Source organism: Bos javanicus, chromosome 19 (genome assembly GCF_032452875.1).
Source record: "Bos javanicus breed banteng chromosome 19, ARS-OSU_banteng_1.0, whole genome shotgun sequence".
Taxonomy (NCBI): Eukaryota; Metazoa; Chordata; class Mammalia; order Artiodactyla; family Bovidae; genus Bos; species Bos javanicus.
The window spans coordinates 47,734,944-47,748,526 of NC_083886.1; the positions used below are offsets into that span (position 1 = coordinate 47,734,944).

At 44.0% G+C, this 13,583-nt stretch overlaps 1 protein-coding gene across 1 annotated transcript in view; it reads left to right on the forward strand.

Annotated features, from left to right (window-relative positions):
* The first annotated feature begins 10,242 nt into the window (after window positions 1-10,242).
* The window catches only part of ITGB3 (integrin subunit beta 3), a 69,861-nt gene continuing 66,520 nt past the window's right edge, over window positions 10,243-13,583 (forward strand). Inside the window, exon 1 of the mRNA XM_061392255.1 lies at window positions 10,243-10,510. Coding sequence (XP_061248239.1) covers window positions 10,369-10,510 — 142 coding nt within the window. The 5' untranslated portion in view covers window positions 10,243-10,368. The remainder of the gene's footprint in view (window positions 10,511-13,583) is intronic.

A 13,583-nucleotide genomic window follows, 5' to 3' on the forward strand; every position in this document is an offset into this window, starting at 1 on the left:
TGAGGTGCAGCTGTTCAGAGATGGAGAAGCAAAGTGAAAAAAATCTAAAACTAAGCTGGGAAGGTACTCATTCTTTTCTCCCCTGACCTTTTAGAGTTACAGAAGCATAAGTTTTCAGGGTTAGAAGAGATCTCTAATCCAAACCCTTCCATAAAAGCCCTGTAAAAGTCATCCAGTGTTCACTTGGGTATCTACTATGATGGGAGACTTGCTACCACCCACGATAGCCCACTCCGTTTGGGAAAAACTCTAATTCATATTCTTCTTAGTAGGAATCTGACATTTACATCCCTGAAATTTCCATCCACTGGTCCTGGATTTGTCTTCCAAAGTGACCTAGAAAAGACCTAGAACCATTCCCTGTGATAGAAGTTGGCATTTCCTCTTTCTCAGCTCGGCACCTCCCCGCTGGTGCTTGTTCCACACTGAGATTCTCAAATCTGTTTCATGTGGCCAGTTGCTGTCTAATGTGTTCTATCCTGGGGTTCAGTTCCCTCTTAGCAGTGCAGTTTGCCACTTCAGAGCTGGAAATTAATCTTCTTGACAGAAAAGATGAAACTGAGGTCAAACAGAGGTTGGTGAACTCTGCTGACGTCACTCATGTAGCCCCGAGGACTGTGACCTTTCTGTAGTTCTTGCTCAGAGCTTTAGTGTAGCAGGTTTTTGTTAATTTTGACATTACAAAGATTTCAGGGACTTCCCTGATGACCCAAGTGGTAAAGAATCCACCTGGCAATGCAGGAGACACGGGTTCAATCCCTGGTATGGGAAAATCGCACATGCCGCAGAGCAACTATGCCGCTGGGCCACAGCTATGGAGCCAGGGCTCTAGAGCCTGGGAGCCACAACTCCTGAAGTCCGTGTGCCCTAGAGCCCGTGTTCCACGACAAGAGAAGCCACCGCAGCGAGAAACTCACGCACTGCAACTAGAAAGTATTCCCTGCTTGGCGCAACTGGAGAAAGACACTGGCAGGAACAAAGACCCAGCAGAGCCAGACGAAGAGAATTCAGTTCACTCGGGACTTATGGCTTCTTGGCCTTGTGGCCGCAGCCCCCTGTGACAACTTTATGTTCATAATAAGCCCTTGGCTGCCCCTCCTGCCATCTATTCTGGACAAGAACCCTGGAGAATTCTCTTTCCTCAGCTCTACCAGCCTCTTCCGAGCCCCTTTCCCACCTGTTTCCTTACTGAGTTGTTCATAGTTCTCCTTTGAAGACAGTCCATTCCTCTGGTGATAGGAACAGAGATTCTGTTTTTTAAGCTGTTAACGTGACATATTTTTTCATCTTAATGACATTTATTATTTTCTAATTTTACAAGCAATACATGTTCATTTCAGACAACTAGAAATACGTAAAAAGAATAAAGTGAAAAATAACCATCACCCATAATCTCCAACCCTCAGAGAAACCACCATTAGTATTTTGATGTGTTTATTTCCAGTCTCTTTCTCTCTCTCTCTCTCTCTCTCTATATATATATATATACAGATATAGATGTAGATAGATAGATATAGATATATATGTGTGTGTGTGTATCCAGTGTCTGTCTATCTATCATCGAGATATAATTGACTTACAACACTGTGTTAAGGAAAAGAGATTCTTTATCATAAAAGACACTTGTGAGCACATTTACACTCTCTTTCCGAGAACTTATACTTTTCATCACATTTCCAAAAAGGTCAGAGACCCAAAAAAGGCTAGGAACTGCCATTTGGGAGCCTTTGTGGGATTCGGTTTATCTTTCCTCTGAATGTTTTGATATTACATATGCTTTGGGCAGCCTTCTTCCAGGCTACCACAAGCTCTAAAATAGCACATCTCTTTCTCTCAGGACCTGCTTCACTTCCTCCTCTCCCTCAGCGGTTCCTTGGGTCACACTTGGGTTTAGAGAGACAGTTCCACCTTTTACTTTTACTTCCTCTGTGGCCCCGCTTTTTGCTGAGTTAGCATTCCTACTACACCTCTCTGAGTCTTGCTCCAGACCCTGCTGAACCCCGGTGAGTGTCCACCACTTCCCATCCTCCCCTCCACCCCCTAGCTGGTGCCTCGGGTTCACAGGCTTATTGCATCCCCATGGTCCCTTCGGTTCCAGTCGCCTTGATCAGGCTCTGATGGCCTCTGCTGGACTTTCTCCCTGTGTTGTGAATCTTCTTGACAGTCAACACTCATGTACCTGCTCTCCTAGCGGTTTTATTTTCCCTAGAACAGAGTCCATTGTTGAATGGAGATGATTCCCATCTCACAAATCTATGGTCCCACCCAAGACAGTGTGTGCACTTCCTAAAAATCTTCACCATTTTACATTTACATAAGTCTCATACGATGTTAGTTATTAGGGGCTGATGTGTCATTTCATAGCGAAGGGCCGTGGTCGGTGTAAGGACAGGCTGAGGAGGGCGTCCTGAGTGTCTCAGTTTGTCTTTGTGCAGGGTGAGGTTTGGGCCTGGGCATTTGAGGACTTGAAACAGTGCATCTGGCCGTGCTGGTCTCAGGGATCCCTCTGTTCCCAGCCCTTGGGCTTCAAAGGAAATTTAAAAAATGATCATGATATCCCTACCCTTTCTCCCATTCCATCCCACCCACACTTCAGCTCTCATTGCAGCCCTTCCGTGCCCTACATGTTGAGGAGCAGCCAGAGGTTAAAGATCCAGCCTTTAAAAGCTTGGTTACCAGCTGGAATGTGGAGAGTGCTCTTGTGCCGTTAGTTTCATAATTATTTATTTAATGCACTTTATTACTGGTACTGCAAGTTTTTGTTTTTAGAATTTAGTTTTTGTGATATTTTGCCAGTGTATAGATTCTGATAACGGCAGCTAGAGTTTTGCCAGGCCTCTGAGGTTTAGAAAATTGAACAGGACCTGGTCGTTGCACTCAGAGCTGGTAGGTAAGTTAAGACGTAGTTTTGTGCCTGTGCTCAGTCGCGTCTGACTCTCTGAGGCCCTATGGACTGGAGCCTGCTAGTCTCCTCTGTCCATGGGGTTTTCCAGACAAGAATACTGGAGTGTGTAGCTAAGACATATATGGTGCACAAACAGAAAAATATCAAGTGGAAGGCAAAGGCTGTAAGATAGATACTAACCAAGAAGTGGGGGGATTTTAAAGGGAAAAACAGCATTATTTCCAGTTAGGACATCAGAGAAGGCTCTTTGGAGGAGGAGAGGCTGGCACAGAAACTGAAGAGGATGCAGGCGACTTGATGCAAGCCCTTAGAAGAGAGCCATGGTTAAGAGTGTAGTCTCAGGGTCAGGATGGGTCTACACGCATGAACTGTGTGACCCTGGGCAAGGTTTTCAACCTCTCCAAGCCTCAATTTACTAGTTTATAAAATGGGGATAACAGTAGTACTGACCTCATTTGGTTATTACAAGGATCCAGTGAGTTGATCAATATAAAGCAGTTAAAACCGCATTTGTGTATATATAACAGATTCAATTTGCTGTACACCTGAAACTAACACAGCATTGTAAATCAACTATATTCCAATAAATTAAAAAGAAAAAAAAAATCTAAAAAACCCACCCAAAACAAAACAGCATTTGTAACCTAGTAAGAACGCAGTTATTAACTCTATAGGCAGAGGGGTATTCTAGGCAGCACATACAGTTCTAGCCAAAGAAGGAAAATGAAAGAACCCTTATTCTTTTGGGAAATCCCCAAATAACAGAAACACCTGCGAAACAAGAGGGAGAGAAACAGCACTCATCAAAATTGTGGTAAAGAACCTGCCTAAGAGGTGTCTTCTGCATTGACAGATGGGTTCTTTACCACGACGCCACCTGGGAAGGCCATAATTAAGGTGGACGTGTTACTAAATTTATTTTTTTTTTTGGGAATTTGGACTTGTTAGGAGTAGTCTTGTGTGATAATCACTCTCATATTTTTTATTTGCTTTTGTTTTACAGCTTGATAAATACAATTAAAAAATTGCTACAGATGAACAGGGGAGAGACTTAGCGTCACCAGTCCATGTAGCTAATTTCACGTGCCTTTGGCAATTTACCGTGTGCTTCTCCTCCATCTTCTGCCACGCTGCAGTTAGTTTTTGAGTGTCTCTAAGAGTCTTCCCTGGTGGCTCAGAGGTTAAAGCGTCTGCCTGCAAGGCGGGAGACCCGGGTTCAATCCCTGGTTCAGGAAGATCCCCTGGAGAAGGAAATGGCAACCCACTCCAGTATTCTTGTCTGGAGAATCCCTCGGACGGAGGAGCCTGGTAGGTTACAGTCCACGGGGTTGCAAAGAGTCAGACACGACTGAGCGACTTCACTCACTATTCACTAAGAGTTCTGTCTTCCAGCCTCAAAGGACACTTCTGGTCACCTGCCTCAGTGTCCCAAATATCCATTATTATTTATTTTTTGGCCTTACCCCATAGCACACGGAATCTTAGCTCCCCAAACAAGGATTGAACCTGTGTCTCCTGCATTGGAAGCACAGAGTCTTAACCACTGGACTGCCAGGGAAGTCCCTCGGGGAAGTATTTAGTACAGTGCCTGGCAAATAATAAGCCCTTGATAATTGTTACCTTTGAAGTTGTCATCAGTCTGTCATCTTACCTTAATGGATTGCTCGGTAGAGTTCTGAGGCAGTAGGAAATAAAGGTTCATTTTGTGACCTAGGCAAGAAGAAAGCTCTAGAAAACTAGGATGCTCCCAGTCTGAAGGTACTACTTCAAAATCCTTAGAGTACTTAGGGGATGGCTAGAGGGTAGGGTTTCCAAGGAAGAATCAAAGACACAGGGTCAGGAAGACAGATGAGTGGTGGTTGCAAGTAACTATCCACAGATGGGGAACATAGCCCTCAGGGTAATCATGGGTGACTGAGCTCCAGAAGGGAGGAGAAGAGAGCGAGAGAGGAGAGGGAAGGAGGAGGGGGAACCTGGGAGGGCAAGGTGCTCTCCTGCCAGGGGTCCTGGTTGGAGTGCTGTAGGTATGGGCTTTCCCCTTCCACTCCTTCCTCAGACCTTGGGGCTCCCAGGTCCTTACTGAGGGCCTTATTGGGTTGGAAGCAGCCAGAACCTTGGGGAAGTGAGGCACATTGCTGATCATACACCCAGCTCACAGTCACCCCTCTCTGTGTCATCCTTTCAGGGAAAAGCTGAATCCCAGGGGCTCTCTGTTTGGCTCAGAACTTGGTCTAACGCCCAGGTTTTTCCGGTGTAGTTGTCATATCTCAGGAGTCAGGCGGACATGGCTGGTAACTTCTTGTAATAGTTAAGACAGGAAGTGGTCAGGACCTGGAAATAGAGCAGGGCTAGGGAGTGGGAGGGTAAGGAAAAGGCTTTTTCTGGAGAAAATGTTCTGTGTGCTTTCTTGGGCAGGGAGCACAGAATTCCCAGTCTTGGCCTGGGCTGCAGGGACCCTCGGGGAAACTTCTTTATGGACCTCCCGATTTAATTTCTTCCTTTATTCCAATATGAATTTCTCGCATGAACATAGCAAGGCCCACTTGAAACATTAGAGGGTATCGGGCAACCTATAGCCCCACTTAGAGTTAGGGAGACAGTGGGGTGTAGAGTCAGAGGGACCTGCTTTTTCAGTCCCTGCTTTGTCACTTACTACCTAGGCACACTTTTTAAAAAAATAATAATTAACTAGGCTTTACTGGGTCTTAGTTGTGGTATGTGGGATCTAGTTACCTGACCAGGGATTGAACCCAGGACCCCTGCATTGGGGGTGCAGAGTCTTAGCCACTGGACCACCAGGGAAGGGCCCCTAGGTGCTTTTCAGCTAACTATCCCATTTCTCTGAGCCTCTGTTTTTTCACTTGTAAGATCAGGATTCCCATGCCTATTTTGTGCTGATTAAATAAAGTATGAAAAAATTCTTTGCATAGTATTTTGCATATAAAAATTACAAAATAAATGGGAGCTAATATAATAATAATAATAATAATAATAATTGTTCTATCACCCTACTTGACCTCAGTTTCTACTTCTGTAAAATAAGTTATTATGAGGATTAAGGGAGATGATCAATATTTATAGAGAAAGTGGTGTATAAAAAGAAAGATATTTATTTATTTATCAAAGACGTGCTCTCAAATTCTAGTTCTTTTCCTTGGAGGAAAATCATACTTGGGAGAAAGGGCCTGGGTCAGCAGCTTATGACAGTGAGGGGACATGGGGGTGGTGGGGAGAGGCCATTCTCTGGCTGGAGAAGACCTGGGGAGATAACACTCCCTGTTGGGAAGAACTGGGTTGAGGGATTGGGGAGTGGATTCAGGCAGATTTTGGGGGACCCAGTGACTGGGCCCTGTTTCTTGGAGTGATGGTAAGGACCTGTGGATACTGTTGACATTGGGCCTTTCTGAGTCCTCAGTTGCCCAGAAGAAGGCCTCCCAGCCTCATGGACTAGGGCTAGACTCTAGGGTTCCCCTATCCCAAAGTGATAGTTCTTAACACATGGGTCACAGACCATTTAAGAAACTAGTGAAACCTAAGGACTATGAGATGGCTGGGTGGCATCACTGACTCGGTGGACGTGAGTCTGAGTGAACTCTGGGAGTTGGTGATGGACAGGGAGGCCTGGCGTGCTGCGATTCATGGGGTCACAAAGAGTCGGACATGACTGAGCGACTGAACGGAACTGAACTGAACTGAAGGACTATTTCTGTAGAATACACAAATTTTTGGCTATCAGAGGGGGTTCACAGGTCTTTTGAAACTCATCCAAGGACTTGTGGTGAAGAAACAATGTCCCTGGCTTCAGAATAGCCTTGATGCTTTGGGTGTTGGCAAGAAGAGTGGTCCATGAACTTGGGAAAATCTGAGACTTGTCCCAGCAACACTGATTATGCTAAAGATCTTCCAGGAATAGGGACAGGGACCTGACCCAGGAGCTACATCAGGGGATGGTCAGTTTGACTAGCAAGGACCCTCCCCATAGCCTGTAACATCCCTCTGCCTCAAGTAATCAGCTCACCTCAACTAGAGCCCAGGAGGCTAGTGACAAGCAGCAACAATGAAGCAGTGGGTATCTTGACTTGCAGAGACAATTTGGGGAATTCAGCATAGATGAATTGATCCTAAGGGGAAGAAATAGCTCACGTTTGTTGAGGATGAGATGGCTAGGTAGCATCACCGACTCAATGCATAGGAACTTGAGCAAACTCTGGGTTAGGACTTGGCACTTTGACTGCAGTGGCCTAGGTTCAATCTCTTGCTGGGGAACTAAGATCCCACAAGCCACATGGCATGGCTGGAAAAAAAAGTCTGGAGCCCAGATGCAAGTTTGGATTCACTGAAGCAGGGCCCCAGGGAGGGTGACTGAGAATAGAAAGATACCTGAACAGGAATTTGGGACCAGAAGTCAAGCAGCGGCTCTGTTACTGGAATGAGGCATCACCCTGGCTTGGGGGTTGGATGGAGTAAGTATCTGGATTGGTCTGAGACAGGGTGTGAGCAGTCATATGATACCTTCTTGCTCACAGAGCTTGAACCCAGGCTTGGCCAGGTGGTACTTTGTATGATGAGTTGAGATAGAAAGTCCTTGGGCTCTTACTTGTTCTTTTCAGCAGAGAAAGGTCTGGCTTATGTGAGAATGCAAGCCAAGACAGAACTTGACTGTCTTAGGCCCAGTGGGGCTCAAACTTTGGGAGGGCAGGGCAGTGCTCTTCACTGCAGCATCCTCAGTATGCTGACACACAGCAGGTGCCTAATACATGCTTGTGAATGAATGTGAAATGCCAAGGCTGAGCTCATCCCTTCACAACTTTAATAAAAATCTAGGGGTACTTTCTCATACAGCTCCCTAGAGCCCAGAAATTCCAAGTTCTACCATCTTTAAGTCAGTATGGACTCTGAAAACTCATTTCCTTTAAGCCAAAGGAACCGCTCTGTCATCCCTCTCTCTCAATGGACAGAAGAGCCTCTGCCAAATGTGTAGGAGGAGAATATTGTGAACCAATACACTTACTGCACATTCAAGACTCCCTAACTACAGAAACAAATTTAAAAAAATTATGTATTTATTTGACTGCTGTGGGATCTTTGTTGCAGCATGCAAACCCTTAGTTGTGGCATGTGGGATCTAGTTCCCTGACCAGGGATTGAACCCAGGGCCACGGCTTTGGGAGCACGGAGTCTTAGCCACTGGACCACCAGGCAAGTCCTCAGAGGAATGAATTTGCATTGAATAGACCTACAATATCTCAGCAAATAATAACAACAATAAGAACATACTTTTCTGTGTTTTTCAGATTCTATAGGCTTTCATAGCCCTGATTTCTAGAACCTCATTAACATGTGTGGGTGTTGGGAGTGGGGGTGCGGAAAAGGGCTGGGAACAGTTATTTTTTACAGATAAGAAAAATGAGTATAGGGAATTCCCTGGCGGTCCAGTGGTTAGGACTCAGTGCTTCTTGGGCTTTGGTCCATGTGGGCGTGGGTTTGATCCCTCATCAGGGAACTCAGATCCCGCAAGCTGAGAAGGAAGGCCAAAAAAAGAAAAAAGAAAGAAAAATGAGTATAGAGAGGATTTGGACTGTTTTTAGATCACTTAATCGGTAAGAAGTGGGGCAAAAATGTGAACCCAGGGACCTTCTGACTCGAAGTACAAAGGGGAAATAAACATGACCTCGAGGAAAAAGATTCAGGAAATGGCCACAGAAGTGTTTCCTCCAACTTACAGTGGTGACAATGAGCAACTGGATGGACTGGGGCTTCCCAAGGGGGCTGACTATTGACACGAGCACAGGGAAAGGGTCCCTATCTTGGTGTCAGCCTGGCCAAGGTCAATCAGGGAACCAGATAACGTGACTCCTGCATCTTAAATGGATCTTGGGGAAGATCTACCTGCCATGCATTGGATATCCCTCCATGGTCCGATCCATTGTGGAATATGGCACTTGGGAAAATCACGAATAGACACTCAGATCTCCCAACGTCACTGCTTGATTAACAATTTTTTAACATTAACCATCAAGGGCTGCTAAGAAGGTAAAAAGTAGGAAGAAATTATTTTATTTATTGAGGGTCTACTGAGTAATATAAAGATAAAAAGCTACTGTCCCTGTGCTCAAGGATCTCACTGTCTACCAGAGAGAGGTGATGGTGGGAGAGGCAGAGATGGAAAATAATCACGGAACTTCTGCTCCTGACTATGACAAAGTGACTGGTATGGAACTCACTCTCCCACAATAAACAAGAATATATTCAGGCACAATATTTGAGAAACTGCTTTAGACATGGACTATGGCTAGCAGAATTATAATCCTTGGGGGAAGGGAAACACATGAGGTGGGAGTTCTACATTTGCCGAGCTTTTTGGCCTGGGGGAGCTTTCTGGAATGCAGTGGGAGAAGGTGGAGCCTAATAAGGGCATGCTGGTCTCACTGAGGTGAAAAAGCACAGATTAGAGTTCAGGGCCTCTGAGAAAGCTATAATTTATGAAACGGCTTTTAGAGAGGGGGAAGCTGAACAGAGGGGTGCCCCCAGAAGTCCGCATGGGTGATCTCTATGGTCTTTGGACAAAGGCCGAGCTGCGCAAGCACACAGTGAGACTCTATAAGGCTTAGCGGAGAGCAGCAGAGAGCTGAAGAGAACACTAGAGGTGGCACATGGCTTAGAGACGGAGTTTTAGCCCAGTCAGAAGGAAAAGGTCTCACTAAACAACTTGGTGATACAGCTTAGATGATACAGAATGTCCACACCTTAGGAGTAAGGACCACGTTCTACAGACACATACACACAAACACGCTCTCTAAGATTAAGGATAGAATTTGAAATGACCAGCTCTCCCTGAAAAAGAATAAAACCATTCTGTCAAGATAACCTGCCAATAATTTGTCTAATAGAACTAAACTCAGTTCTCCTTGAGGGAAGACAACATAAACTCTGAAATGAATAAGTCACAATGTTCATATATAATCTAATATTACTATACATGTGAATAAGCAGGAACTTGGGACCCACCATTTTTTTAAAAGCAATAAAGGTATACAGTTCCTGAGATGAGCTAGAATTAGCAGACTGGAATTTTAGAATACTGGTTATAATCATGTTTAAGGACATAAAGGAAAATATAGACATAATTATTGAAGATATGGGGAATCTCTGCAGAGAAAGTGAAACTGTGAAAGAGAAGCATGGGAAAATTCTAGAACTTAAAACATAATGGGCTTAACAGCATAATAGAGACTGGAAAAGAAAGGGTTGGGAAACTTAAACAGAGATTACTATTTAATCAAAAAGCAAACAACTAAGTGGTTTAAAAAACCTGGAGTCTCAGTGACCTGTAGGATAGTTTATTTTAGATGATATCTAAAATATGTGTGGGCTTCTCTGGTGGCTCAGAGGTAAAGAATCTGCCTGCGATGCAGGAGGTGCAAGTTTGATCTCTGGGTCAGGATGATACCCTGGGGAAGGAAATGGCAACCCACTCCAGTCTTCTTGCCTGGGAAATCTCATGGACAGAGGAACCTGGCGGGTTACAGTCCATAGGGTTGCGAAAGAGTCGGACTCGACTTAGTGTGCAAACAACAAGAAAACGTATAATTGGAGTTTCAGAAGGTAAGGAGAGAGAATGGGCAGAAAAAATATTGGAAGACGTAATTGCTAAGGAGTTCCTATATTTGGTGAAAAATAAACCACTTACAATGTCTTCCCTGGTGGCTTAGACAGTAAAGCATCTGCCTGCAATGTGGGAGACCTGGGTTCGATCCCTGGGTCAGGAAGATCCCCTGGAGAAGGAAATGGCAACCCACCCCAGTACTCTTGCCTGGAAAATCCCATGGACAGAGGAGCCTGATAGGCTACAGTCCATGGGGCCACAAAGAGTCAGACACAGCTGAATGATATCTCTTTCTTTCTCTTTCTACATAAGGAGAAGAGGGTGGCAGAGGATGAGATGGTTGGATAGCATCACCAATTCAATGGACTTGAACTTGGGCAAATTCTGGGAGAGAGTGAGGGACAGGGAAGCCTGGCGTGCTGCAGCCCATGGGGTCACGAAGAGTCAGACATAACTTAGTGACTGAATGTAACAGCAACAAAAACCATTCAGGAGTCCACCAATCTCAAGTTGGTGAAGAAGAAAAGCACCTATTCATCTTATAATCAAACTGCTAAAAAAACTGATAAAAGAGTTAACTTAAAAGCAGCTAGAAACAAATCTGAGACAATCTGGGCAACAAAATAAGTTATGATAGTTTTGTGTTATAATTCATAGAATAAAATAAATACCCACAAATTCACACTGAATTTTAAAAATGAGAGAGAAGAGAACAGGTCTTCCTTACTGTGGAATACTAATTAACAGCTATAGAAGGAAAAATGGAAATAAAAAAATCACTATTAACCAATATCACACTAACTAATTGCAATCAAGAACTATTGATGGATGCTGAAGTTAGTGGGTGAAAGTAGGAAGAGAAACAGGATATTTGCATAAAATTGAAGTATCTTCCCAGAAAATATTGATTACTTACAAAGAGCAAAATCGTTATTTTATAGTGAAGAAACCTGGCAGACATCACCTTCACTATGTAATCAAAGTTAACATCGTAAGCAATAAGATTCATTGTTATGTCAAACACAACTTAATGACTGAACACCTGCCTCCCCCACACACATGCCTACACACACACTGCCTGGTATAAGGTAATGACAAAGCACACACTTTTTGTGATATTCTTGCTTAGAAGCTTCAATACACTCATGAGAAAACACCAGACAAACCCAGAGTGAGGGCTGTCCTACACCATGTAGGACTTCTACATGTTGGGCATGTAGAAGTCATGCCCAACTCCTCGTGACCCTGTGGACTGTAGCCCACCAGGCTCCTCTGTCCAAGCGATGCTCCAGGCAAGAATACTACACCATAACTGGCCTAATAATTGACACAAAACTGTCAAGGTGATGAAAGAAAAGAAAGACTGAGAAAAGGTCATAGATTGAAGGAGACTAAGGAAACATGGTAACAATACAATATGGGATCCTGGATTGGATCTTAGAAAAAGGACATTAGTGGAATATTGGCAAAATTCAAATATTGTGTCTAGATTAGTTACTAGTATCATACTGAGCTTCCTGTACAGTTCTTCTGTGTATTCTTCCCACCTCTTCTTAATATCTTCTGCTTCTGTTAGGTCCATACCATTTCTGTCCTTTATTGAGCCCATCTTTGCATGAAATGTTCCCTTGGTATCTCTAATTTTCTTGAAGAGATCTCTAGTCTTTCTCATTCTATTGTTTTCCTCTATTTGCATTGATCGCTGAGGAAGGCTTTTTTCTCTATTCTTGCTATTCTTTGGAACTCTGCATTCAGATGCTTATATCTTTATTTTTCTCCTTTGCTTTTCGCTTCTCTTCCTTTCACAGCTATTTGTAAGGCCTCCTCAGACAGCCATTTTGCTTTTTTGCATTTCTTTTCCATGGGGACGGTCTTGATCCCTGTCTCCTGTACAATGTCACAAACCTCCATCCAAGGTTCATCAGGTACTCTGTCTATCAGATCTAGGCCCTTAAATCTACTTCTCACTTCCACTGTATAATCATAAGGGATTTGATTTAGGTCATACCTGAATGGTCTAGTGGTTTTCCCCACTTTCTTCAATTTAAGTCTGAATTTGGCAATAAGGAGTTCATGTATGGATGTGAGAGTTGGACTGTGAAGAAAGCTGAGCGCCGAAGAATTGATGCTTTTGAACTGTTGTGTTAGAGGAGATTCTTGAGAGTCCCTTGGATTGCAAAGCGATCCAACTAGTCCATCCTAAAGGAGATTGGTCCTGGGTGTTCATTGGAAGGACTGATGCTAAAGCTGAAACTCCAATACTTTGGCCACCTCATGTGAAGAGTTGACTCATTGGAAAAGACCCTGATGCTGAGAGGGATTGGGGGCAGGGGGAGAAGGGGACTACAGAGGATGAGATGGCTGGATGGCATCACCGACTCGATGGCCATGAGTTTGAGTGAACTCTGGGAGATGGTGATGGACAGGGATGCCTGGCGTGCTGTGATTCATGGGATCGCAAAGAGTCTGACATGACTGAGGGACTGAACTGAACTGAACTGAGCTTCCTGTGTTCAATAATTATAATATGGTAATACAAAATGCTGATAGTAGGAGAAACTGAGTGAAGAATAAAAGGGAACTGAATATTTTGAAACTCTTCTGTAAATGTAAATGATTAAAAAAAAAAAAACCCAGAGGGAAAAGACAAGGAAACAAGAATATAAATGATGGGAATTCCTTGGTAGTCTAGTGGTTAAGACTACGTGCTTTCACTGATGAGGGCCCTGGTTGGGGAACTAAAGCAGAAATAGATGTTTTTCTGGAACTCTCTTGCTTTTTCCATGATCCAGCGGATGTTGGCAATTTGATCTCTGGTTCCTCTGCCTTTTCTAAAACCAGCTTGAACATCAGGAAGTTCACGGTTCACATATTGCTGAAGCCTGGCTTGGAGAATTTTGAGCATTACTTTACGAGCGTGTGAGATGAGTGCAATTGTGCGGTAGTTTGAGCATTCTTTGGCATTGCCTTTTTTTGGGATTGGAATGAAAACTGACCTTTCCCATCCCTTAGCCACTGCTGAGTTTTCCAAATTTGCTGCCATATTGAGTGCAGCACTTTCACAGCATCATC